The sequence below is a fragment of the Pristiophorus japonicus genome, chromosome 16 (genome assembly GCF_044704955.1).
Source record: "Pristiophorus japonicus isolate sPriJap1 chromosome 16, sPriJap1.hap1, whole genome shotgun sequence".
In the NCBI taxonomy this organism is placed as follows: Eukaryota; Metazoa; Chordata; class Chondrichthyes; family Pristiophoridae; genus Pristiophorus; species Pristiophorus japonicus.
Window position 1 is genome coordinate 9,348,483 of NC_091992.1, and position 26,823 is coordinate 9,375,305.

Consider the following 26,823-nt stretch of genomic DNA (forward strand, 5'->3'; position numbering starts at 1 on the left):
CCCGCTGACCTAAATTGGCTCCCAGTTAAGCAATGCCGCGATTTCAAAATCGTCACCCTTGTTTTCAAATCCCTCCATGGCCTCGCCCCTCCTTATCTCTGTAATCTCCTCCAGTCACCCCCCCCAGCACTCACCGAGATGTCTGCGCTCCTCTAATTCTGCCCTCTTGAGCATCCCTGATTATAATCGCTCAACTATTGGTGGCCGTGCCTTCCGTTGCCAGGCCCGAAGCTCTGGAACTCCCTCCCTAAACCTCTCCGCCTCTCTTTCCTCCTTCAAGATGCTCCTTAAAACCTACCTCTTTGACCAAGCTTTTGGTTACCTCCACTAATTTCTCCTTATGTGGCACTGTGTCAATTTTTTTGTCTCATATTACTCCTGTGAAAGGCCTTGGGACGTTTCACTAGGTTAAAGGTGTTATATAAATACAAGTTGTTGTTGTCGCCGTATTCCCAGGAATATAGAAGTTTAGGGGGTGCTTTGATTGAGATTTTTAGGATTTTGAAAGGAATCGATAGGGTGGAGAGTGAGAAACTGTGTGTGCTGGTGGGGGAGTCTGGGACAAGGGGACATAACATTAAAATCAGAGCCAGGCCGTTCAGGAGAGAAGTTGGGAAACACTTATTCATGCAAAGGGTGGTAGAATTGTGGGATTTTTGTGCACAAAAAAAACAGTGGATGCTAGGTCAGTTAATACATTTAACTGTGAGATTGACAGATTTTTGCTAGACAACGGTATAAAAGGATATGGAGCCAAGGTGGGTGAATGGATACAGATCAGCCACGACCTTGCATTGACTGGCGGAACAGGCTAGAGGGGCTGAATGGCCTTCTCCTGTTCCTGTGTAATTATCACCTAAGGGCCTCGAAGAACAGTGAAATAATTCTTCTTCCTTCTCGGCCCCCACCAAATAGGTAAAAGGCAGAAGAAGATGTCAGCCCCACAGCATGCTCTGTGACTCCTTGTTCTCTCCAATGCGGTGTTGAGACGCGCTGTCAACAATCTAATCAATTTCCCCTTGGGCTTTTATAAATTGACTGTGCTGTGTTTCTTACGAGTTACTTAAATGGAAGTGGCTTAACAGCAGCTTCCTCCTCTCCAACAGTTTTGAGGTCAATTAGCGCCGGAGAAAGAAACAAACTCCTGATCGGAGCCGTCAGTCAAGGCAACGATTCATTGGGAAAGAAAGTCCGCCTGCACTTTAAAAGAACCGACTGCAAACATCTGCAGAAACCATTCAATATTAGCTTGGGGTGCTCAGCTCCCGGAGCCTGAAATATAATAGAAGGTACTGTCGAAGATGGATGGCTGGTCCTAATGCAAGAATGATGTTATGATACTGCGAGGCACAACAGAACCAAGACACAAGATAAACCCACTTCAAATATTTTAGTGACTTATCTTCTTATACTAAGAATGATTATTCCCTATACCAATAGGGAATTCATGAGAAGCTTCTTTACCCAGCGAGTGGTGAGAATGTGGAACTCGCTACCACAGGGTGTAGTTGAGGCTAATAGTATAGATGCATTTAAGGGGAAGCTAGACAAGCACAAGGGAGAAAGAATTAGGAGGTTATGTTGATGGGGTGAGATGAACAGAGGTGGGAGAATCCTCATGTGGGCCTGTTTAGCTGAATGGCCTGTTTCTGTGCTGTAAATGTATTCTCTCATTTGCTCTTTGTTGCTCAGTTTACACTCTCCCACACACACAAATACACTTCCGCAACTTAGCGTGACCACAGGGGATCTCTCCCCAGTGTCTAGGCCAATATTTCATCATAGGCAGTCCCTTGAAATCGAGGAAGACTTGCTTCCACTCTAAAAATGAGTTCTCAGGTGACTGTACAGTCCAATACAGGAATTACAGTCTCTGTCACAGGTGGGACACTCAGTGGTTGAAGGAAAGGGTGGGTGGGGAGTCTGATTTGCCGCACGCTCCTTCCGCTGCCTGCGCTTAATTTCTGCATGCTCTCGGCGATGAGACTCGAGGTGCTCAGCGCCCTTCCGGATGCTCTTCCTCCACTTAGGGTGGTCTTTGGCCAGGGACTCCCAGGTGTCAGTGGGGATGTTGCACTTTATCAGGGAGGCTTTGAGGGTGTCCTTGAAACGTTTCCTCTTCCCACCTGGGGATCGTTTGTTGTGTAGGAGTTGAGTAGAGCACTTGCTTTGGGAGTCTTGTGTCGGGCATGTGGACAATGTGGCCCGCCAATGGAGCTGGTCGAGTGTGGTCAGTGCTTCGATGCTGGGGATGTTGGCCTGATCGAGAACACTGACACTGGTACGTCTATCCTCCCAGGGGATTTGCAGGATCTTGCGGAGACACTGGTATTTCTCCAGTGATTCTAGGTGTCTACTGTATATGGTCCACGTCTCTGAGCCATACGGGACGGCGGGTATCACTGCAGCCCTGTAGACCATAAGCTTGTCGCCAGATTTGAGGGCCTGATCTTTGAACACTCTCTTCCTCAGACGACCGAAGGCTGTGCTGGCGCACTGGAGGCGATGTTGGACCTCGTCGTCGATGTCTGCCCTTGCTGATAGTCGGCTCCCGAGGTATGGAAAGTGGTCCATGTTGTCTAGGGCCGTGCCGTGGATTTTGATGACCGGGGAGCAGTGCTGTGTGACGGGATCAGGTTGGTGGAGGACCTTTGTCTTACAGATGTTTAGTGTAAGGCCCATGCTTTCGTACGCCTTGGTGAAGATGTTGACGATGGCTTGGAGTTCAGCCTCCGAATGTGCGCAGACACAAACGTCGTCACATACTGTAGTTCGATGACAGAGGATGGGACGGTCTTGCCTCTCGCCTGGAGGGACGAAGGTTAAACAGGTTCCCACTGGTTCTATAGTTTAGTTCCACTCCAGCGGAGAATTTGTTGAGTGTGAGATGGAGCATTGCAGCGAGGAAGATCGAGAAGAGGGTTGGCGTGATGACACAGCCCTGCTTGACCCCGGGTCAGACATGGATTGGGTCTGTGGTGGATCCATCGGTCAGAATCACGGCCTGCATGTCATTGTGGAGCAGGCGGAGGATGGCGACAAACTTTTGGGGGCAGCCGAAACGGAGGAGGACGCTCAATTGTCTCTCGCGATTAACAGTGTCAAGGAAGGCCATGTACAAGGGTTGATGCTGTTCCCTGCATTTCTCTTGCAGTTGTTGCGCCGTGAAGATATGTCTGTTGTACGCCGTATTGGACGGAATCCGCACTGTGGCTCCGGGAGGAGCTCCTCAGCCACAGGGAGAAGATGGTTGAGGAGGATTCTAGCGATGACTTTCCCAGTGGCTGACAACTGGGAAATTCCTCTGTAGTTGCCGCAGTTGGACTTGTCCCCTTTGTTAAAGATGGTCACGATTACGGCATCTTTGAGATCTCCAGGCATGCACTCCTCCTTCCAGATGAGAGTGTTGAAGTCAATGCATTCGAGCCAATAGTGCCTCTCCGCCATACTTTAGTGCCTCAGTGGGGATTCCACCTGCTCCTGATGCCTTGTTGTTCTTGAGCTGACGCATGGCCTTTTCTACCTCGTGCAGGGCTGGGGTTTTGCTGAGATGGTGCCGGATAGCATGCTGCAGGATGGAGTCGAGGACATTTGTGTCAAAGGCAGCGGGCCCTGACTGTCTCGGTGTCCTGGATGAGTATCTCCCCGTTCTTGGCCAGCAGTGGGGTGGGGCCTTGGGTGCTTGGGCCGTGGGTGGACTTGACTGCGGTGAAGAATCCTAGTACGTCATGGCTGTCGTCCAGCTGCTGAATCTCCTGTGCTTTCTCCACCCACCATCTATTCTTTAGGTCGCGAGGCTAATACTTATTCCTCAACCAACACCGAAAACAGATTAGCCGGTCATTTATTACATTGCTATTTGTGGGACCTTGTTGAGCACAATTTGGCTGCCGTGTTTTCTACATTACAACAGTGACTACACTTCAAAAAAATAACTTCATTGGCTGTGAAGTGCTTTGGTTGTGAAAGATGCTGTATAAAATTAAAGTTTTCTCTTTTCTTTCTTTGATCCCTTGGGTTGAACAGGATAGATCAATTATGGTGTACCTGTCTGGGCGAGAGAGTGAGACTGAGAGAGGGAAGGAAAGAGAGGGCTATAAACAAGGCAGAGGAAAAGACAGCAACAGTGAGAAAGAGAGAGGAGAGAATGTGCTGGACAGAGAGAGAGAGAGAGAGAGAGAGAGAGCTTTGCTCGAGACAGAACGAGGTACAAATATACAAAAAGAGGCAAAATAATCCTTGAACACATCAGGTCCATGTTTAACAGGTTATAGGTCTGTGTTTAAATAGGCCATTAACAGGTTATAGGTCTATGGTTAAATATTCCATTGAAAGGTTCCGTCTCTGCATTAAAATTCACATTAGCAGGTTAATAGGATGGACTAAGTACCAGTTAATGGGTACTACATACAGTATATTAAGGGTATACGACAATCAATATCCTGCCAATGGCGTATTTTAAATGCACAGCTACAACTTGTTAACGGGCTATTTATACACTCATTGTGTATGAGCTCATCGTAAACATAATGTAATTGTTACAATCAGCTCTTCGGCCGAGTGTAACTGACAACAGTTTCATTCCAGTTCACCGAGTCATTGTGCGACTTTAGACCCAGTCGAGGTACGGTTCCTCTTGGTGATGATTTTATTGGTGTTTGCCCCGGAGATGTACCCCCATTGTACTATCATCGTCGCACTACATGCAATACGAGCCATCAAGGCTGGGAGGGACCCTTGAAATTCTTCTCACTTGTCTACTGTTTATCAATTTCAAAGACTTCAGCACTTAATCCACACTGACACTACAGTGTAGTACTGAGGGAGCACTACTCTGTCGGAGGTGCCATACTTTGGACAAGACGTCAAACCGAGGCCATGTCTGCTCTCTCAGGTGGACATAAGAGACCCCACGGCACTATTCTGAAGAAGATTCCTCATACAGGAAACATAGAAAGTTAGCATGCAGGTACCACAAGCAACTAGGAAGGCAAATGGCATTTTGGCCTTTACTGCAAAGGGGTTGAAGTACAAGAGTAAGGAAGTCTTATTACAATTGTACAGGGCTTTGGTGAGACCACATCTGGAGTACTGTGCACAGTTTTGGTCTCCTTATCTGAGGACAGACATACTTACCTTAGAGGTGGTGAAGTTTCACTAGATTAATCCCTAGGATGAGAGGGTTGTCCTATGGGAAAGATTGAGTAGCTTGAGCCGATATTACACATTTCCTACATTACAACAGTGACTACACTTCAAAAGTATTTAATTGGCTGTAAAGCGCTTTGGGACGTATGATGGTATGAAATGTGCTGTATAAATGCAAGTCCTTCTTTATTTCTATACGCTCTGGAATTTAAAAAAATTAGAGGTGATCTCATTGAGACATAGATGCTGAGAGGTTGTTTCCCCTGGCTGGAGAGACGAGAACTAAGGGCAAAGGGGCTGGCCAGTTAAGACTTAGATGAGGAGGAATTTCTTCACTCAGAAGGTTGTGAATTTTTGGAATTCTCTACCCCAGAGGGCTGTGGATGCTGAGTCATTGAGTGTATTCAAGGCTGAGATCGATAGGTTTTTGGACTCTAGGGGGAATCAAGGTGTAAGGGGATCGGGTGGGAAAGTGGAGGTCGGAGCTCAGCCGTGATCATATTGAATAGCGGAGCAGGCTCGAAGGGCCTTATGGCCAACTCCTGCTCCTAATTTTTGTATGATGTTCTTAAAACAGGGGAGTTTTCCCCGGTATCCTGGCCAATATTTATCCCTCAACCAACATCACTAAAACAAATTATCTGGTCAATATCACATTGCTGTTTGTGGGAGCTTGCTGTGCACAAATTGGCTGCCGTATTTCCTACATTGCAACAGTGACTACATTTCAAAAAGTACTTCATTGGCTGTAAAGCGTTTTGGGTAGCCCTGAGGTTGTGAAAGGCGCTATATAAATGCAAATCCCATTTTATAACAGCTAACACGGCACAGACAAGGCATCGGATCCAAGATCTGCCTGAGCTCCAAGGCTCAGTATCACACAGGGCGATGTATTCAGGCACTGAACCAATGAGGAGCTGCACTTCCCTGTTTTCCCTCATCAGCATCACCATCAAGCAGTGTCTCGTTTAATTCAGAGTTAAACCTTCTCTGAGCATTATCGTTAACCTTAGCCTCTGCCAAGTTTCTGGGGAGGGTTTTTTGAACACTTTTGCACGGGAAGGAGCTGGAACAAGGATTACTTTGAACGCTGTGTTTTAGAAAAGCAAGGTGGATTCTGGTGAGTTTTATAAAAAGTGAGGCACCCAGATGGACACCAACTGATGATGATTCTGCTATTCCCATTTACACCTCCTCCAGGCCCATCATTTGCTTCTTTACTTGTCTTTTTGCTGCCCATCATATCGTTTGTCATTTAATCTCTCCTGCTTGCCACCCTACAGACCTTTCCTTTTGTTCTTTCCTCCCCCTCTGCCTTTTCACTGCCTCGGCACTTGCTTAAACCCTGTTCTAGCTTTAACTTTTTCTAGTTCTGATGAAAGGTCATCGACCTGAAACGTTAACTCTGTTTCTCTCTCCACAGACGCTGCCTGACCTGCTGAATATTTCCAGCTTTGTCTGTTTCTATTTCAGATCGCCAGCATCCACAGTATTTCGCTTTTGCACCCAGATGAAAGGTGGTTAAGTTCGCTGAAGGGATGTTGCATCTCCCAAAGACTTCTGTTAGTTTGTGCATTCGAAGCGAGACTTCTGACGACTGTGTTGGGAAACCCCTTTGAGCTTTTGTTGGTTTGTGAGGGGGCAGGCTTTAAGGCAGATAGCAAGATGCTTTGAAAAACAGAACACTGACATGAAGGAGGGGTAGCTGGGCTTTTGGAAACAGGCAGGGCCGGATAAAGGGCCTGGGGCAAACTGATCCCAATGGGCCGATAGTTATGTTTGTTCATGTTCATTACATTACGTATATGATTCTGATTCTGAGTATGGAAATATAGGCCAGTATATTCAACAATGAAAGCATATATTCTGTATCAAGCAGGTATATATTCTGGTCTTCAGATTAATAGTAAAGATCTTGTCTCTGCAAAAATAGATATGTACACATCAGGTCAATAAAGAATATTTTCCTCGGTCTTGTTTTTCCTCTCTTATTGTCTATTCTATTCAGTCTATATTTTTGTTCCTACATTTCTTTGGTGGGCCTGGGGCTGCAGCCCCATCCGCCCCGCGGTTAATCCGTCCCGCGCTTAATGGTTAATCCGCTCCGTGGTTAATCCACCCTGGGGTTAATGGTTAATCCGCCCCACGGTTAATCAGCCCCGCAGTTAATGGTCAATCCGCCCCGCGGTTAATGGTTAATCCGCCCCACAGTTAATCCGCCCCGCGGTTAATGGTTAATCCGCCCCGCGGTTAATCCGTCCCGCGGTTAATGGTTAATCCGCCCCGCGGTTAATGGTTAATCCGCTCCGTGGTTAATCCACCCTGGGGTTAATGGTTAATCCGCCCCACGGTTAATCAGCCCCGCGGTTAATGGTCAATCCGCCCCGTGGTTAATGGTTAATCCGCCCCACGGTTAATCAGCCCCGCGGTTAATGGTCAATCCACCCTGGGGTTAATGGTTAATCCGCCCCACGGTTAATCAGCCCCGCGGTTAATGGTCAATCCACCCTGGGGTTAATGGTTAATCCGCCCCACGGTTAATCCGCCCCGCGGTTAATGGTTAATCCGCCCCGCGGTTAATCCACCCCGCGGTTAATGGTTAATCCGCCCCGCGGTTAATCCGCCCCGTGGTTAATGGTTAATCCGCCCCATGGTTAATCCGGCCCGCGGTTAATCCTCTCCTGGAAACAGGATGCTGCAGTGACGGGCAACAAAAAGCTTCAAAAGAAATTGGTTTTGCCCTGGGCTGTAGGACAGGGTGCAGAGGTGTTAGTTTTTTTTTAAAACTTAAACAGAAAATTGCTCACTGAAGTGAGGTAATGTTGCGTGTTCTTTATTTTTATACCTTCATATGAATATGTTGTACCAATTGAACTAAGCAACTCTGATGCTGCCGATTGCTCTATATATTTCACCTTACTGTTGAATAAAGCAGATAACTGAAATCGAAATTCACCTCCTAGTGTTAACTTGATCCACCTTTGGAGGGACTGAAGAGACGATGGGTCGAATGGCCTCCTTCTGTGCCGTAAATTTATATGATTCTATTATTCTATATGCGCAAGATAAATATCCGGTCCAGATCATGAGGGGATGCTATTATTACATATCCATGTTATGCTATTGTACAGGATTTAGGGATGTGTGATTTAGCTCCTAATGTAACATGAGGAGACCTTTAAACAAGTGAATTCCAGTTAATCCGAGAATTCATAACATGATCCCTAATTAAAAGAATCAAAATGTTTTTGTTGTGTATGCATGCCTGTTTACTGTGTGATATCTGTAACACTGTTATGCAACACTGAATGTACCCTTACACTGTACACACCTTGCTTGTACACCAGAGGCTGCTGCTGAAGACCTAAGGGTTGCCTGCACACAGCAGGTAACCCAGTATAAAAGGGAACTCACAGCTTGTTGTCGGCACTCAGGAGCTGCAAATAAAGGACTGCAGGTCTACACAGTTTAAGTATCATACCCTGCCTCATGGAGTCATTACTAAAGGTGCCTACATATACTATAGTTTTCATTTGAGAAAAGGAAATAAATCTTTAATGCACCCTTCAAGTTTTAGACTGGAGTCTCATAATGGAGGTCTTTAGAAAAAAAAGACTTGTATTGATACAGCCTCAGTCCCAAAGCGCTTCACATCCTCAGGATGACCCAAATTACTTCACAGCCAATGGCTTTGGGAGTGTAGTCATTCACGTTATGTAGGCAAGTATGACAGCCAAACTGCAAAGCAAGGTTCCACAAATAGCAAATGAGGTGAAAAATCTTCTCGATTTTAAAATTCTCATCCTTGTTTTCAGATCCCTCCATGGCCTCGCCCCTCCCTATCTCTAATCTCCTCCATCCCCACAACCCTCTGAGAGCTCTGTGCTCTTCCAGTTGTGGCCTCTTCAACATCCCCGATGTTAATTGCTCAACCGTTGGCAGCCGTGGCTTCAGCTGTCGAGGCCCTAAGCTCGGAATTCGCTCCCTAAACCTCTCCGCCTCTCTGTTTTCCTTTACGATGCTGCTTAAAACCTATCTCTTTGACCAAGGTCTGCCCTAATATCTCATGTGGCTTGGTGTCAAATTTTGTTTGACAACACTCCTGCGAAGCATCGTGGGACATTTTACAACTTGTATTTATATAGCGCCTTTAAGGTAGTGAAACGTCCCAAGGCGCTTCACAGGACTATTATGAGACAAAAAATGTGACACCGAGCCACATAAGGAGAAATTAGGGCAGGTGACCACAAGTTTGGTCAAAGAGGTAGGTTTTAAGGAGTGTATTGAAGGTGGAAAGAGAGGTAAAGAGGTGGAGAGGTTTAGGGAGGGAGTTCCAGAGCTTTGGGCCCAGACAATAATTTTACTACTTTAAAGGCGCTGTATAAGGGCAAGTTGTTGTTGTTGTTGGTGGTGGTGTTGGTTGAGGGAGTAACATTGGCCAGGATATCTTGCTCTTCTTCCAGTCTTGCCGCGATATCTTCAGTGCCCACCTGAACAGGTCGGCGGGGCCTCAGTTTAACACACCATCCGAAAGATGAATGAGCGTTGAATCAAGGTTCTGTCTCACTTTGGGTAACCTTTTCCAAGAGGGGCGGCGGTGTGTTTACAGGTCCACTTGCCAACCCTTTAATGTTCAGAAGCAGCCCGGCCGGCTGTGAACCAAAGCGGGGAATGAACTTAGTTCCCGCAATAAGAGGGACGGCAGGCTCAGCTGCTCCTTGAAGTTCTGCAGGGGATCCAATCACCACTGCGGGAACCATTAGCCCCCCGGAATAATGGAGAGGCTCCACGTGGTGTGAGAAGCAGCAAAATAGACACCGCCGCGCGGGACCTCACTTGTCCTGTTCCCAAATACGTTGCGCCTTGTACGATTTTAGTTCGGTCACTCTGAGATTCTTAACTCACTTAAGCAGGAAGCAAAAAGCATTTCAACCTTTAATTAATCTTTCAAACAATTCATATCATCTTTCTGCGAAGTGATTAATTTTTGAAGGTTAAATGGTGTTATGGTTGGGAGTTGTGTGCAGTGGAGCTGCGACCTACAGGGTGGGAAGATGCATGCCTACGTGGGTTAACAATTCACACAGTAGCTGAGCCAGACCCTAGCCTCATCCGACATGGACCCAGGAGGGCCACTGGATATTGTTTGCATTTATATTTCTTATTTGCTGACTTGTCCTGTTTAAATTTTAGAATCAGAGAGATATACGGCACAGAAGGGGGCCAATCGGCCCATTGTGTCTGCACCGGCTGAAAAAGAGCTACCCAGCCTAATCCCACTTTCCAGCTCTTGGTCCGTAGCTCTGTAGGTTACAGCACTTACATGAGAACTAGGAACAGGAGTAGGCCATTTGGCCCTTCGAGCCTGCTCCACCATTTAATAAGATCATGGCTGATCTGATCATGGACTCAGCCCCACATCCCTGCCCACTCCCCTTTATTCCCTTATCGCTCAAAAATCCGTTTTAAATATATTCAATGTCCCAGCTCTCTGGGGCAAAAAATTCCACAGATTTACAACCCCCTGAGAAAATAAATTCCTCCTCATCTCCGTTTTAAATGGGCAGTCCCTTATTCTGAGACTATGTCCCCTAGTTTTAGTCTCCTCTATGAGTGGAAATATCCTCTCTGCATCCACCTTGTCGAGCCCCCTCATTATCTTATATGTTTCGATAAGATCACCTCTCATTCTTCTGAACTCCAATGTGTATAGGCCCAACCTACTCAACCTATCTTCATAAGTCAAGCCCCTCATCTCTGGAATCAACCTAGTGAACCTTCTCTGAACAGCTTCGAATGAAAGTATATCCTTCCTTAAATACGGAGACGAAAACTGTATGCAGTACTCTAGGTGTGGCCTCACCAATACCCTGTACAGTTGTAGCAGGACTTCTCTGCTTTTGTACTCCATCCCCCTTGCAATAAAGGCCAACATTCCATTTGCCTTCCTAATTACTTGCTGTACCTGCATACTAACTTTGTGTTTCATGCACAAGGATCCCCAGGTCCCTCTGTACTGCAGCACTTTGCAATTTTTCTCCATTTAAATTATAATTTGCTTTTCTATTTTTTCTGCCAAAGTGGATAACCTCACATTTTCCCACATTATATTCCATCTGCCAAATTTGTGCCCACTCATTTAGCCTGTCTATATCCCTTTGCAGATTTCTTGTGTCCTCCTCACAATTTGCTCTCCCACCCATCTTTGTATCAGCAGCAAACTTGGCTACATTACACTCGGTCCCTTCATCCAAGTCATTAATGTAGATTGTAAATAGTTGAGGCCCCAGCACCGATCCCTGTGGCACCCCACTAGTTACTGTTTGCCAACCGGAAAATGACCCATTTATCCTGACTCTCTGCTTTCTGTTAGTTAGCCAATCCTCTATCCATGCTAATATATTACCCCCAACCCCATGAACTTTTATCTTGTGCAGTAACCTTTTATGTGGCACCTTATCGAATGCCTTCTGGAAATCCAAATACACCACATCAACTGGTACCGCCTTTATCAACCCTGCTCGTCACATCCTCAAAGAACTCCTGCAAATTTGTCAAACATGATTTCCCTTTCATAAAACCATGTTGACTCTGCTTGATTAAATCATGCTTTTCCAAATGTCCTGCTCATCATCATAGGCAGTCCCTCGGAGTCGAGGAAGACTTGCTTCCACTCTAAAAATGAGTTCTTAGGTGACTGAGCAGTCCAATACGAGAATCACAGTCCCTGTCACAGGTGGAACAGACAATCGTTGAGGAAAAGGGAGGGTGGGACTGGTTTGCCGCACGCTCTTTCTGCTGCCTGCGCTTGGTTTCTGCATGAGACTCGAGGTGCTCAGCGCCCTCCCGAATGCACTTCCTCCACTTAGGGCAGTCTTTGGCCAGGGAGTTGGTGGGGATGTTGCACTTTATCAGGGAGACTTTGAAGGTGTCCCTGAAATGTTTCCTTTGCCCACCTTTGGCTCGTTTGCCGTGAAGCTTTCCGAGTAGAGCGCTTGCTTTGGTGGGAGAGCAAATTGTGAGGAGGACACAAGAAATCTGCAAAGGGATATAGATAGGCTAATTGAGTGGGCAAAAAATTGGCAGATGGAATATAATGTGGGAAAATGTGAGGTTATCCACTTTGACAGAAAAAAATAGAAAAGCAAATTATAATTTAAATGGAGAAAAATTGCAAAGTGCTGCAGTACAGATGGACCTGGGGATCCTTGTGCATGAAACACAAAAAGTTAGTGTGCAGGTACAGCAAGTAATCAGGAAGGCAAATGGAATGTTGGCCTTTATTGCAAGGGGGATGGAGTATAAAAGCAGAGAAGTCCTGCTACAACTGTACAGGATATTGTCTGGCATGCAAACAATGTGGCCTGCCCAGTGGAGCTGGTTGAGTGTGGTCAGTGCTTCAATGCTGGGGTTGTTGGCCTGGTCGAGGGTGCTAACGTTGGTGCATCTGTCCTCCCAGGGGATTTGCAGGATCTTGTGGGGCCATCGTTGGTGGTATTTCTCCAGCGACTTGAGGTGTCTACTGTGCATGGTCCATGTCTGAGCCATACAGGAGGGCGGGTATCACTACAGCCCTGTAGACCATGAGCTTGGCGGCAGATTTGAGGGCCTGGTCTGCCTTAATTGCTGCCTTAATAATGGACGGCAGCATTTTCCCAACGGCAGATGTTAGACTAACTGGTCTATTGTTTCCTGATTTCTGTGTGCCTCCTTTTTTAAATAGGGGCGTTACATTTGCAGTTTTCCAATCCGCTGGGACCTCCCCAGAATCCAGGGAATATTGACAGATTACAACCAATGCATCCACTATCTCTGCAGCCACTTAAAAGGATCTTAGGATGTAAGCCATCAGGTCCAGGGGACTTGTCCGCCTTTAGTCCCATTATTTTACCGAGTACTACTTCATCAGTGATAGTGATTGTATTAAGTTCCTCCTTCCCTATAGTTCCTTGATTATCTATTATTGGGATGTTTTTAGTGTCTTCTACCGTGAAGACTGATACAAAATATTTGTTCAAAGTCTCGGCCATTTCCCTGTTCTCCATTATTAATTCCCCAGTCTTATCCTCTAAGGGACCACATTTACTTTAGCCACTCTTTTTCTTTTTATATACCTGTAGAAATTCTTACTATCTGTTTTTATATTTCGTGCTAGTTTGCTTTCATAATCTATCATAATCACTTCAAGTGCATATCCAAGTACTTTTTAAATGTGGTGAGGGTTTCTGCCTTTACCACCCTTTCAGGCAGTGAGTTCCAGATCCCCACCATCTTCTGGGTGAAAAAGGTTCTCCCCTCTAATCCTTCTACCAATTACTTTAAATATATGCCCTCTGGTTATTGACCCCTCTACCAAAGGAAATAGGTCCTTCCTATCCACTCTATCTAGAGTCTCATGATTTTATACACCTCAATTAATTCTCCTCTCAGCCTCCTCTGTTCCAATAGAAAACAACCCCAGCCTATCCAATCTTTCCTCATAGCTAAAATTCTCCAGTCCTGGCAACATCCTCGTAAACCTCCTCTGTACCCTCTCCAGTGCAATCACACCTTTTCTGTAATGTGGTAAATCACAACACCTAGATTTGTTAGTATCGGCACTTGAGAGCCATGCAAATGAATAAACCATGGATGAAAGTTTATTTGGCCCCCCCTCTTGGGTACCATGGTACATACCCATGAAGACTAACAATGGGATAGCCCTGATTTACCATTGACACATCAATGGAGCACTGCGGGAGTGCTACATTGTTGTAGACGCTGTCTGCTTGTACTGTGATTCAGGGGATGTTAAAAATTCTATAGGAAGAGCAACAAGGAAGCTTCCTTGTGCCTTGGATAGCATTCCTGCCTCAATCATCACCACCCAAAGCAGTTTCGCTGGTAACCCACCTCATATGCTGTTCATGGGATCTTGCTCTGTGCCATGTTTGTTAATGCAATAACAATGACTGTACTTGGAAGCGATTCCTTGCATTTGCTGTGCTTTGAACCATTTCTCAAACCTGATAAGGGGCTACACATAAAGGCAAGTTGTTCTTTTTACCCGTCATGCCTGCAGTTACTGTATGTCCAGGCCATAAGAGAACAAAATCAAGGCTACCTCACTTCAAATTTAAAAATAAAATACACATAACAGGATAAAGTATAAAATAAGAACTGTATAAAATGCACCCTCTTTATTGAGACCTGCACATAGAATCATCGAATGGTCACAGCACAGGCAGAGGCCATTCGGCCCATCGAGCCCGTGCCGGCTCTCTGCCAGAGCACCTCAGCCAGTCCCACTCTACCGCCCTTTCCCTTTAGCCCTGCACGTTCTTATCCAACTCCCTTTTGAAAGCCACGATTGAGTCTGCCTCCACCACACTTTCAGGCCGTGAATTCCAGATCCCAACCACTCACTGCGTAAAAATGTTTTTCCTTGCGTCGTCTTTGGTTCCTTTGCCAATCACCTTAAATCTGTGTCCTCTGGTTCTCGAGCCCACCAGTGGAATGGAACAGGTATAACTCTGCATCTTCCTGAGCGACATTCTCCAGACGGAGGGAACGATAATGATTGAAGCACAGATTACTAAGGATTCTAACTGTGAGAACAGCAGGATTAAAACCGGAAATATCATTCGCTTCCATTGGCAACCCACTTACTCACTACAGGCCACTGCCTGTCTATTCAAACACGAGTCTTGATGCCATTGCTGGCTTTGTTCATTTAACAGCAGGTTGATAACCTGCACAGACTTCATTAGCCCAGTTAGAAGGGAGCAGCTTTATTAGATCAGTGGTTTAGGAGGCTGGTGCGCGCAAGCAAAGAGGCTGCACTGATGGCAATAATGGACCATGGGATCTCGGGTGAACGACCAACGTTGGTGGGATTTCCGCTCCACCTTTGAGCAGATCTGATAGCTTTTGAATTAGCTGTCCATAGATTTCTAGAAACTCAAAAGGTCCCTTTCTTGCACAGAATAGTACAGCACAGAAGAAGGATATTAGTTACTAAGGCTTACATAGAATGGTACAGCACAGAAACAGGCCATTTGGCCCAACTGGTCTGTGCTCCACACGAGCCACCTCCCACCCCTCTTCATCTAACCCTATCTGCACATCCTTCTATTCCTTTCTCCCTCATGTACCTATCTAGCTTCACCCTCAAGGCATCAAGCTTCACCTTAAAGGTATCCATATAGCATGTCTATGCCGGCTCTTTTAAAGAGCAATCCCGTTAGTCCCACTCCTCTGGTCTTTCCCCATATCCATGCAACTCTTTTTCTCTTTCATGTATCCAATTTCCTTTTGAAGGCTACTATTGAGTCTTTGTCCACCACCCTATCACACAGATAGAAAGAAAGACTTGCATTTATATAGCGCCTTTCACAACCTCAGGACGTCCCAAAGTGCTTTACAACCAATGAAGTACTGTTGAAGTGTAGTCACTGTTGAATCATGATAGTGATATACATTGATCATAAGTATATATATATATATACATAAACAATTTGCATCTCATGTGCACCCATCACACTTCAGACATGAAACTGTCACACGCATTTTTTATGTCAGTATGAAGTATGAAAAGGGAAGGAAAGCCCAACATTTCTTGCTGGTTTAGGTGTCGGCAGTGGCTCAGTGGGCAGCACCCTCGCCTCTGAGTCAGAAGGTTGGGGGAGCCAATTTAAAACCGAGTTGAGAAGGAATTTCTTCTCCCACAGGATTGTGAATCAGGGAAGCAGTTGAGGCTAGCTCATTGAATGTATTCAAATCACAGATAGATAGATTTTTAACCAATAAGGGAATTAAGGGTTACGGGGAGCGGGCGAGTAAGTGGAGCTGAGTCCACGGCCAGATCAGCCATGATCTTGTTGAGTGGCGGAGCAGGCTCGAGGGGCTAGATGGCCTACTCCTGCTCCTAATTCTTATGTTCTTAAGGTTGTGGGTTCAAGTCCCACTCCAGGTTACTTGAGCACAAAATCCAAGCTAACACTCCCAGTGCAGGACTGAGGGAGTGCTGCACTGTCGGAGGTGCCGTCTTTCGGACGAGACATTAAAAACCGAGACCCTGTCTGCTTTCTCAGGTGGAAGGTAAAAGATCTCATGGCAACATTAGAAGAAGAGCAGGGTAGTTCTCCCTGAGTCCTGGCCATTACTTATCTCTCAACTAACACTGAAAACAGATGATCTGTTCATTTATTTCACTGCTGTTTGTGGGAGCTTGCTGTGAGCAAACTGAACATGACAATAGTGACTACACTTCAAAAGTACTTCATTGGCTGTGAAGCTTGTTGGGATTCCTGAAGTTGTGAAAAACATTGTATAAATGCAGCTATATGGATACCTTTAAGGTGAAGCCTGATGCCTCAAAGGTAGATAAGCACACGAGGGAGAAATGAATAGAAAGATGTGAAGAGGGGTGAGTGGTGGCTCATGTGGAGGACATTGGGCCAAATGGGCTGTTTCTGTGCTATAAATTCTATGCAAGTCTAAGTAAATCTTTTTTGATCCGAAGAAGAGCCAGGGATTTATAAGAAGCCAGAAATCAACAGATATAGTTATCCCAACCCAACCTCTCAGCAAATGACTTCTATTATATATAAGCAGAATATCCCTCACAATTAGCCTTTGACTGACCTCAGAGGTGAGCTAGTCAGAGCAATTAGGCCACTTCAGAGCTGGCTGTACCTCAGCAGCAGAATAATACATTACAGGGCCTAATAATCCTGGCATCATAAAATAAATAAAACCAAAACCAAACCAAAAGGGAGGTGAGGTTCAATTCACAGGGAGAAGCACCAAAACTTCCTTAATAAAACACATTATACAGCAGTGCACATCACTGGCCGACAGGAACCTTCCCTCCCTCCAGTTTGTGTTTCACTCTCTGCTAATGTGTTTCTCTCTCTCTCTCCCTCCCCAGTTAGTGTTTCTCTCTCTCCTCCCCCACCCCCCCCCCCCACCACTTAGTGTTTTTCGCTCTCTCTCTCTCCCTCCCTCTCCCCCGTTAGTGTCTCTCTCTCCCCTCAGTTAGTGTTTTTTTCTCTTTCTCTCCCTCCCCCCAGTTAGTGTTTCTCTTTCCCTCTCTCCCCCCGCCCCCCCCGTTAGTGTTTCTCTCTCCCTCCCCCCAGTTAGTGTTTTTCTCTCTCTCTCCCTCCCCCGAGTTAGTGTCTCTCTTTCCCTCTCTCCCCTCCCCCCAGTTAGTGTCTCTCTCTCCCTCCCTCCCTCCCCCCAGTTAGTGTCTTTCTCTCTCTCTCTCCCCCCAGTTACTGTTTTTCTCTCTCTCTCTCCCTCCCCCCAGTTAGTGTCTTTCTCTCTCTCTCTCCCCCCAGTTACTGTTTTTCTCTCTCTCTCTCCCTCCCCCCAGTTAGTGTCTCTCTCTCTCTCCCTCCCCCAGTTAGTGTTTCTCTTTCCCTCTCTTCCCCCCCCCCTCGTTAGTGTTTCTCTCTCTCTCCCCCCAGTTAGTGTTTTTCTCTCTCTCTCTCCCTCCCCCCTCGTTAGTGTTTCTCTCTCTCTCCCCCCAGTTAGTGTTTCTCTCTCTCTCCCCCCAGTTAGTGTCTCTCTCTCTCTCCCTCCCCCAGTTATTGTCTCTCTCTCTCTCTCTCTCTCCCCCAAGTTAGTGTTTTTCTCTCTCTCTCCCCCCCCCCTCGTTAGTGTTTCTCTCTCTCTCCCCCCAGTTAGTGTTTTTCTCTCTCTCTCTCCCTCCCCCCAGTTAGTGTTTTTCTCTCTCTCTCCCTCCCCCCGTTAGTGTTTCTCTCTCTCTCCCCCCAGTTAGTGTCTCTCTCTCTCTCTCTCCCTCCCCCAGTTAGTGTTTCTCTTTCCCTCTCTCCCTCCCCCAGTTAGTGTCTCTCTCTCTCTCTCCCTCCCCCCGTTAGTGTTTCTCTCTCTCTCCCCCCAGTTAGTGTCTCTCTCTCTCTCTCTCCCTCCCCCAGTTAGTGTTTCTCTTTCCCTCTCTCCCTCCCCCAGTTAGTGTTTCTCTCTCTCTCCCCCAGTTAGTGTCTCTCTCTCTCTCCCTCCCCCAGTTAGTGTCTCTCTCTCTCTCCCTCCCCCAGTTAGTGTTTCTCTTTCCCTCTCTCCCTCCCCCAGTTAGTGTTTCTCTCTCTCTCCCCCAGTTAGTGTCTCTCTCTCTCTCCCTCCCCCAGTTAGTGTCTCTCTCTCTCTCCCTCCCACAGTTAGTGTTTCTCTCTCTCTCCCCCCAGTTAGTGTCTCTCTCTCTCTCCCCCAGTTAGTGTCTCTCTCTCTCTCCCTCCCCCAGTTAGTGTTTCTCTTTCCCTCTCTCCCTCCCCCAGTTAGTGTTTCTCTCTCTCTCCCCCAGTTAGTGTCTCTCTCTCTCTCCCTCCCACAGTTAGTGTCTCTCTCTCCCTCCCCCAGTTAGTGTCTCTCTCTCTCTCCCTCCCCCAGTTAGTGTCTCTCTCTCTCTCCCTCCCCCAGTTAGTGTCTCTCTCTATACCCCCGCCAGTTGCTCTCTCAGCACTCACCGAGTTTACAGGCACATTTCGTTGAGCCCGAGGCCTTCACCCTCACAGCTGATATCGAAGCAGCAGTGCTTTTCTGACTAACCAGCAGAGTTTCGACAACACAGTTTGTGTTTCACCCTCGACAGCCAGGGTACTGTGCAAGTGCGAACCGCACAGACAGAGACCGTATGCCCAGAGTCGCCAGCAGCAATGCTTGGGAGACCAATCGCCCAAACCGCGAGACTGCCGCTTGAAGTGGCAGGGTTGGGAACCCTGGTTGATTCACACTGAAATTTGTGCAGCTGTGTGTTTGTTTCAACAGCACTCGGAGCTGCCACAGACACAGATTTCAGTCCAACTCCACTCCCTTTGCAATCCGAGCAAGTAGGGAGGCGCTATGGTTAAGTTGTAAACTAGTGGTGATCCAAAACTCGACAGCCCGTGTCCTAACTCGCACCAAGTCCCGCTCACCCATCACCCCCTGTGCTCGCTGACCTACATTGGCTGCCGGTTAAGCAACGCCTCAATTTCAAAATTCTCATCCTTGTTTTCAAATCCCTCCATGGCCTCACCCCTCCCTATCTCTGTAATCTCCTCTAGCTCCTCCCCATCCCCCCCAAGATATCTGTGCTCCTCTAATTCTGCCCTCTTAATTATAATCGCTCAACCATTGGTGGCCATGCCTTCTGTTGCCAAGGCCCCAAGCTCTGGAACTCCCTGCCTAAACCTCTCCGCCTCTCTTTCCTCCTTCAAGGTGCTCCTTACTTCTTTGACCAAGCTTTTGGTCACATGCGGCAATTTCTATTTGTGCAGCTCGGTGTCAAATTTCTTAATCTAAATACTGCTGTGAAGCGCCTTGGGACTTTTCACTACGTAAAAGGTGCTATGTAAATACAAGTAGTTGTTGTTGTACTGTGGTCAAAGGCAGAGGGCAAACCAGGCCTCGGCAATCCTCGAGCCACTCCCGACAGCTGGTTTTACAAGGGCAGGCTCGTGTGCTCTCACACTCTTTGTGCCGGGCATCAGGCCAGGTTGACACTGAACAGGGAATGAATTACTTCTGAACAGCAGTGAATTCTATGCAAAGAAGCAAGGCAGCCCGGCAAGGGCTCACAAACAGAGGCGAGACGGCTGGCCAGTTAACCTATTGTGGCGGTGTTGCGTTTCCCGGCCAACATTCATTCTTCACCCAACATCATCATGAAAAACAGAACGATGAACTGGGCATTCATTTCACTGCTGTTTGTGGGATCTTACCATGCACAAAAACGGCTGCCGCATTTGCCTACAATAACCAGTCACCACTGCACTTCAAAGTCATTCACTGTCCGCGAAGCGGGGTAGCGTGCTATGTAGAAACATAGAAAATAGCAGCACTGGTAGGCTATTTGGCCTTTTGAGTCTGTGCCGACATTCAATATGATCATGGCTGATCCTCTATCCCAACACCATACCCCTTGATGCCGTTTGTTTCTAGAAATCTATCTATCTCCCTCTTAAATATATTCAGTGACTTGGCCTCCACAGCCTTCTGTGGTAGAGAATTCCACAGGTTCACCAGCCTCTGAGTGAAAGAATTTCTCCTCGTCTCGGTCCTAAATTTCCTACCCCGTATCCTGAGACTGTGACCCCTTGTTCGAGACTTCCCAGCCCGGGGGAAAACATCCTCCCCGCATCCAGTCTATCCAACATGTAAATGTCACCCTTTCCTTTTCGGTAAAGTTCGAGCTCGTGAGACCCACACATCGAATCAGATCCAATGTGCCGGGAAGTTTTAGAAAACTAAGAGGAAAGGAGGGGGGGGGGGCGAGGGGGAAATGCAGCCTTCAGAAGGAGCCCGACAATTATCAAAATACAAGCGTTGTATTTGGACCCTGCGTCGCTGTGAAAGGGTTAACGGCAAAACAGGAGCTGAGTAAATGTGTTTCTTTTGAATAAACATGTACCGCCACGCGCTTGTATGCCCGTTTCTCTTCCCTCCCCCCCACGCACCCCCCCCCTCGCCCCGCTTCTCTCCAACACCTTTAAGCCTTTAATGCAGGTGTGATTTCACTCACCTGTATGCCTGGACGCCAGGGTTCGCTATCATGATGGATTCCAGGTGAAAACGCCCGTCACCAAGGTAACTGGAAAGAGAAAAGAGAAGGCACATGCTGAATTAGTGCTGGAGCGTGCCTCCGATCTGCTGCACAGGCACCCACATTAATCACTGCTGTTGCTGCATGGCAAAGTGTGTCGAGAAAACCAGGTCAGCTTCACAAACAGCTCCACAGGCTCCAAACACAGGCCTCACTGTGAAGCCAGCAGGGAGGCGGGGAGAGGAAATCTTCACACTCCCACAGATTAATTCACCATGTCATTTTTCTTCCCTTCCCTGATATTTAAAATGGATTGTAAATCTTTGGCTGCCCTGTTTTTGCTTGCTGGGAAAGCGCGCCCTGTGGAGAGGTCTGGAACCACACTGAACAGGAAAGTCCCCGGCTCCATTCCGGGCCTGCGCTGAGGTAGCCGATCGGGGTCAGGACAACAGCAAGGCCTCTCCCACCCTTGGAAGGGGTAGGGGTTGCGGGGAGAGAATCATTCGGGATTTCTGCTTCTGATTCCTATCCAGTGACCTCAGCCAGAATCAAATTGGGGAGAGCCAGGGGCCATGCGGGTAAACTACGCTAAAGGGCACAACAGCAACTTGTATTTATATAGCGCCTTTAACACAGTGAAACCGCCCCAGGGCGCTCCACAGGAGTATTATGAGATTAAAAATGTGACACTGAGCCACATAAGTAGAAATTAGCGCAGGTGACCAAAAAAAGAGGTCGGTTTTAAGGAGGGTCTTGAAGGAGGAAAGAGGTAGAGAGGTGGAGAGGTTTAGGGAGGGAGTTCCAGAGCTTGGGGCCCAGGCAACAGAAGGCACAGCCACCGATGGTTGAGCGATTATAATCAGGGATGCTCAAGAGGGCAGAATTAGAGGTACAGGGTGGATGTTGGGGGGATTAGAGGAGGTTCAGGCTGCGTGTGAGGGGGGTCTTTTCCCAGAGTGTAGTGAGCCTCTGGAATGTGTTGCCGGCTGGAGTGGTGGGTGCTGACTCTCTGCCTTCAGGAGGGAACGGGACCAATTCCTGACTGGGGCAGAGATCACATTATAGAGATGGTAAGCGTTGGTGTCGATAACACTCGGTCCATGTGATCGCTTGAGGAGGCCGGAGAGGAATTTTCCAGAGTACCTTTTTCCCTTATTGGCCCTGGGGTTTTCTCTGTTTTTTTTGCCTCTCCCAGGGAGGGGTGGGAGACAGTGTCTAGTCATGATGCTCCAGTCATCATGAGCATGAGGCAGGCTCGCTGGCCTAGCTGGTCTTTACCTGCCCGTTATTGTTGTATGTTTGTAAAGTGAGCATGTGCTGACAAGTGGAGGTGGTAACTCATACTGGCATCAGCCTTCACGCCACCAGAAACCATTGTTACCCTATCAAGTGGCCATTCTTTACAAGTGACCCTAACCAGTGACTTTTAATGGGCTATATTGACATCCACAAACTGAGGACTGAAGTCGGAGCGAAGAAACAGACCAAAATTAATTGCAACCTGGTGCGTTTAAGCTTTGCCTCTCATCGATCTGGCAGCTGAAATTTTCTGCCCTGTGGCGATTCCATAGATCACCAGGAAGAAAAACCACGAATAACGTGAACCAGCCAGGCCAGCGGGGGTTCAAGTGATGTGTCATGTGTGTACTTTTGAGATCACTAGCCACTAGATGGCGTCACTGTTGGAGGCCATTGGGCTGCACGCATGTGTGTGCAGCCCAAGTATAAAAGACCAGCCTTCTTGTATATTAGTCACTTTGGGCCTTAATAAAGCAGAGCCAAGGTTTAACCTCTTGGAGTTAAACAGTACTCAGTCGAACAGTTGTTGCATATACAACATTTGGTGACGAGGCAACAAGAACCTTTGCATGCAAAAATGAGCACAATTGGATTGTTGGAGCGATTCGTGAAAGGAGTAGATTGGGCAGACTTTGAGAGCCGTTTGAGCCAGTTCTTCGTGGCCAACAAAATGGAGGAGGTCGCTGACGCAGATCGGCGCTGGGTGATGTTCCTCATGGTTTGCGGTCCAAAAATTTATGGTCTGATAAAGAATCTACTGCCTGTGAGTCCAACAGAGAAGACGTATGAAGAATTGTGTACCCTGGTACAGGACCACCTTAAGCCAGACAAAGGCATCATCACCTTGAGATACAGATTTTACACGCACGTTCGCTCAGAGGGCCAGAATGCGGCAGAATTCGTTGCTGACCTGAGACGTCTAACGGGACCGTGTAAGTTCGGGGCTGTTTTGGCAGACATGCTGCAGTACTTCTTTGTAATCGGCATCAACCACGAGGTGATCCTGCCTAAACTACTGGCGGTGGAGACGCTGGACTTGAACAGGGCCATCACGATCGCTCAGTCATGCATGACGACGGATAGAAATCTAAAGCAGATATCAGTGAAAGGTCGAAACTCGGCAAATACTGTAAATATCATTGATTCGGCGTTCGGCAGAGCAGCACATGGCAGGGCCTACCCGACTGAGTATTCAAAACCTGTGGCTGCCCAAAGTCCGCCAGTGGGAATGCATCCAATTTCTCCGTGTTGGCGTTGTGGGGGAAATCACCGGCACCAGCAGTGCCGATTTAAGCAATATAGTTGCAAAGGCTGTCTGAGAGTGGGGCATCTCCAGCACAAGTGTCCACAGATGAGCAAGCGTGCTGCGACATACCATGTGGAGGATCACGGTCAGACTAGCGCAGATCCGGATACGCAATCCGAGATACCAGAGGAGGAAGTGTATGGACTGTACTCGTTCCTAACTAAGAGCAAACCAATAATGATCAACGTGGTGTCGGTATCGATGGAACTGGACACGGCGGCGAATCAATCGATAATGAGCCAGAGAGCATTCGACAAGCTGTGGGATACTAAGGCTGTGAGGCCCAGGCTTAGTCCAGTCAATGCCAAGTTGTGCACGTGCACCAAAGAACTCATAATGGTGATTGGCAATGCCACAATTAAAGTGTCGTTTGACGGTGTGGTTCACGTGTTACCACTATGTATTGTCCCAGGCAATGGCCCAACGCTGTTCGGCAGGAACTGGCTTGAATAAAATCTGATGCGGTTGGAACGACATCAAGGCGCTGTCGTTGGAGAAAGATACATGTGCCCAAGTACTGAGCAAGTTCCCCTCACTGTTCGAACCAGGCATCGGCTACTTCATGGGAGCCAAGGTGCAGATCCATGTGGATTCGGATGCAAGACCCATCCGTCATAAAGCTCGGGTAGTTCCGTATACGATGAGGGAGAAGGTTGAAATCGAACTGGACAGACTCCAGCATGAAGGGATCATATCACCGGTTGAATTTAATGAATGGGCCAGCCCCATTGTTCCTGTGCTGAAAAGTGATGGCAGTCAGAATCTGTGGAGACTACAAGGCTACGATTAACAGGGTTTCTTAACAGGATCAGTACCCATTACCGAAGGCTGATGACTTATTTGCAACGCTAGCCAGGGGGAAGTCATTCACCAAACTGGACTTGACGTTGGCCTACATGACACAGGAGCTGGTCGAGATGTCAAAGAGACTTATGTGCATTAACATGCATAAAGAACTTTTTATTTATCACAGGTGCTCTTTTGGAATTCGCTCGGCTGCAGCAATATTTCAGAGGAACATGGAGTCTACTGAAGTCTGTTCCCAGAACCGTCGTGTTCCAAGGTGACATCCTGATCACAGGTCGTGACTCCGAGGAACATCTGAACAACCTGGAAGAGGTTCTACATCATCTTGACAAAGTGGGACTCAGACTGAAATGCTCGAAGTGCGTCTTCATGGCACCAGAGGTCGAATTCCTGGGGAGGAAAATTGCTGCTGACGGCATCAGGCCCACGGACGCAAAAACCAAGGCCATCAAGAATGCACCCAAGCCGCAGAACGTGACGGAGCTGCGTTCGTTCCTGGGTCTACTCAGCTACTTCGGCAACTTCCTACCTAAATTGTGCACCTTATTAGAACCACTGCACATGCTGCTAAGAAAAGGCGACAACTGGGTGTGGGGTGCGTCTCAAGACAGAGCTTTTGAGAAAGCCACCAATCTGCTTTGCTCTAACAAGCTGCTGGTACATTATGACCCATGTAAACGTTTAGTATTGGCCTGTGATGCTTCATCATATGGAATTGGTTGCATACTTCAACAAGCTAATGAGTCGGGTAAACTTCAACCAGTCGCGTATGCTTCAAAAGGTTTGTCTAAAGCGGAAAGAGCCTACAGCATGGTAGAGAAAGAAGCACTCGCCTGTGTGTATGGGGTTAAAAAGATGCATCAGTACCTGTTTGGTCTTCAGTTTGAACTGGAGACAAATCACAAGCCGCTCATTTCACTGTTCTCTGAAAACAAAGGTATCAATACCAATGCTTCATCCCGCATCCAGAGGTGGGCGCTGACATTATCCGCTTATGATTATGTCATTCGGCAAAGACCTGGCACCGAGAATTGTGCCGATGCTTTGAGCCATCTGCCGTTGCCCACACTGGAGGTGGAAACGCCACAACCGGCGGACCTATTGTTAGTTATGGATGATTTTGAGAGTGAAGGAACCCCTGTCACGGCCCAACAAGTTAAGACCTAGACCAGCCAGGATCCGGTGGTGAAGAGTTGCATCCTCAAAGGTGATTGGTCTGCCATACCCAAGCAAATGTGCGAGGAGACCAAACCTTACATTCGTTGCAAAGACGAACTGTCTATTCAGTCGGATTGTATACTGTGGGGCAATCGTGTTGTTATGCCCAAGAAAGGGAGAGAGAAATTTGTACGTGAGCTACATAGCACACATCCCGGCATTGTAATGATGAAAGCCATCGCCAGGTCTCATGTATGGTCGCCGGGAATTGACTCTGAGCTGGAATAATGTGTGCATCAGTGCAACACTTGCATACAGCTCAGTAAAGCACCAGCGGAATTGCCGCTGAGTCTGTGGTCGTGGCCGTCCAAACCATGGTCCAGGATCCACATCGATTTTGCAGGTCCCTTCCTGGGGAAGATGTTTTTAGTTGTGGTGGATGCATATTAGAATGGATAGAGTGTATAATCATGTCACCCAGCACATCCACAGCTACCATTGAGAATCTCAGTGTCATGTTCGCGACACATGGTCTGCCTGATATCGTTGTTAGCGACAATGGATCCTGCTTCACCAGTCAGGAGTTTCAAGAGTTCATGAAACTCAATAGTATCAAACATGCAAGGTCAGCACCGTTCAAACCTGCAGCCAATGGGCAAGCAGAACGTGCTGTCCAAATCATAAAGCACAGTATGAAGCGAGTAACCCAAGGGTCACTGCAGACCCGCCTGTCATGCATACTGCTGAGTTACGGACAAGACCACACACGCTTACCGGGGTCTCGCCTGCTGAACTAATGATGAAGAGAGGTCTTAAGACCAAGCTATCTCTTGTACACCCTGACTTGAATAATCATGCTGAATATAGAAGACAAAGTCTGCAAGGGTATCACGCGATATTTCTGTAAATGATCCTGTATATATTCTGAATTATGGTCAGGGTCCCAAGTGGATCGCTGGTACTGTCATGGCCAAGGAGGGCAACAGAGTATTTATTGTCAAGCTCAAAAATGGGCAAACATGCAGGAAACATATGGATCAGACAAAGCTGCAGCACACAGACGATCCGGAACAGTCGGAGGAAGAGACAATCGATGACCAACCAGCCTACCCCCAGTCATCAGAGGACTCAGTGGTCATCAGTGAATCGGGACTTTCAATCACTGACATGTTCAATGAAAATGGACTTTCAATCCCTGACATGGCCATTGCCACTCCCACCAGGTCATCCACCCAGCTACCAGTCACAACAGACTCTGAACACTCACCCAAGGTTGGAGTTGAACTGAGACGGTCAACCCGGGAGCGTAAAACACCGGAATATCTCAATTTGTAAAAGACTGTGTTAATATCTCAGAGGGGGGTATTGTCATGTATGTACTTTTGGGATCACTAGCTACTAGATAGCGTCACTGTTGGAGGTCATTGGACTGCACGCACGTGTGTGCAGCCCAACTATAAAAGGCCAGCCATTTTGTATATTAGTCACTTTGAGCCTTAATAAGGCAGAGCCAAGGTCATATCTCTTGGAGTTAAGCAGTACACAGTCTAACAGTTATTGCATTCACAACATAGCCCTTGAA

The 26,823-nt window shown here is 47.3% G+C and overlaps 1 protein-coding gene across 2 annotated transcripts in view; it reads right to left on the reverse strand.

Moving 5' to 3' along the window:
• dph1 (diphthamide biosynthesis 1) overlaps positions 1-26,823 on the reverse strand; it is a 717,385-nt gene that overhangs the window by 193,513 nt on the left and 497,049 nt on the right. For both annotated transcript variants that reach the window (XM_070856970.1, XM_070856969.1), the window contains exon 7: positions 20,651-20,719. In XM_070856970.1, the coding sequence (XP_070713071.1) occupies positions 20,651-20,719 (69 nt within the window). The remainder of the gene's footprint in view (positions 1-20,650; positions 20,720-26,823) is intronic.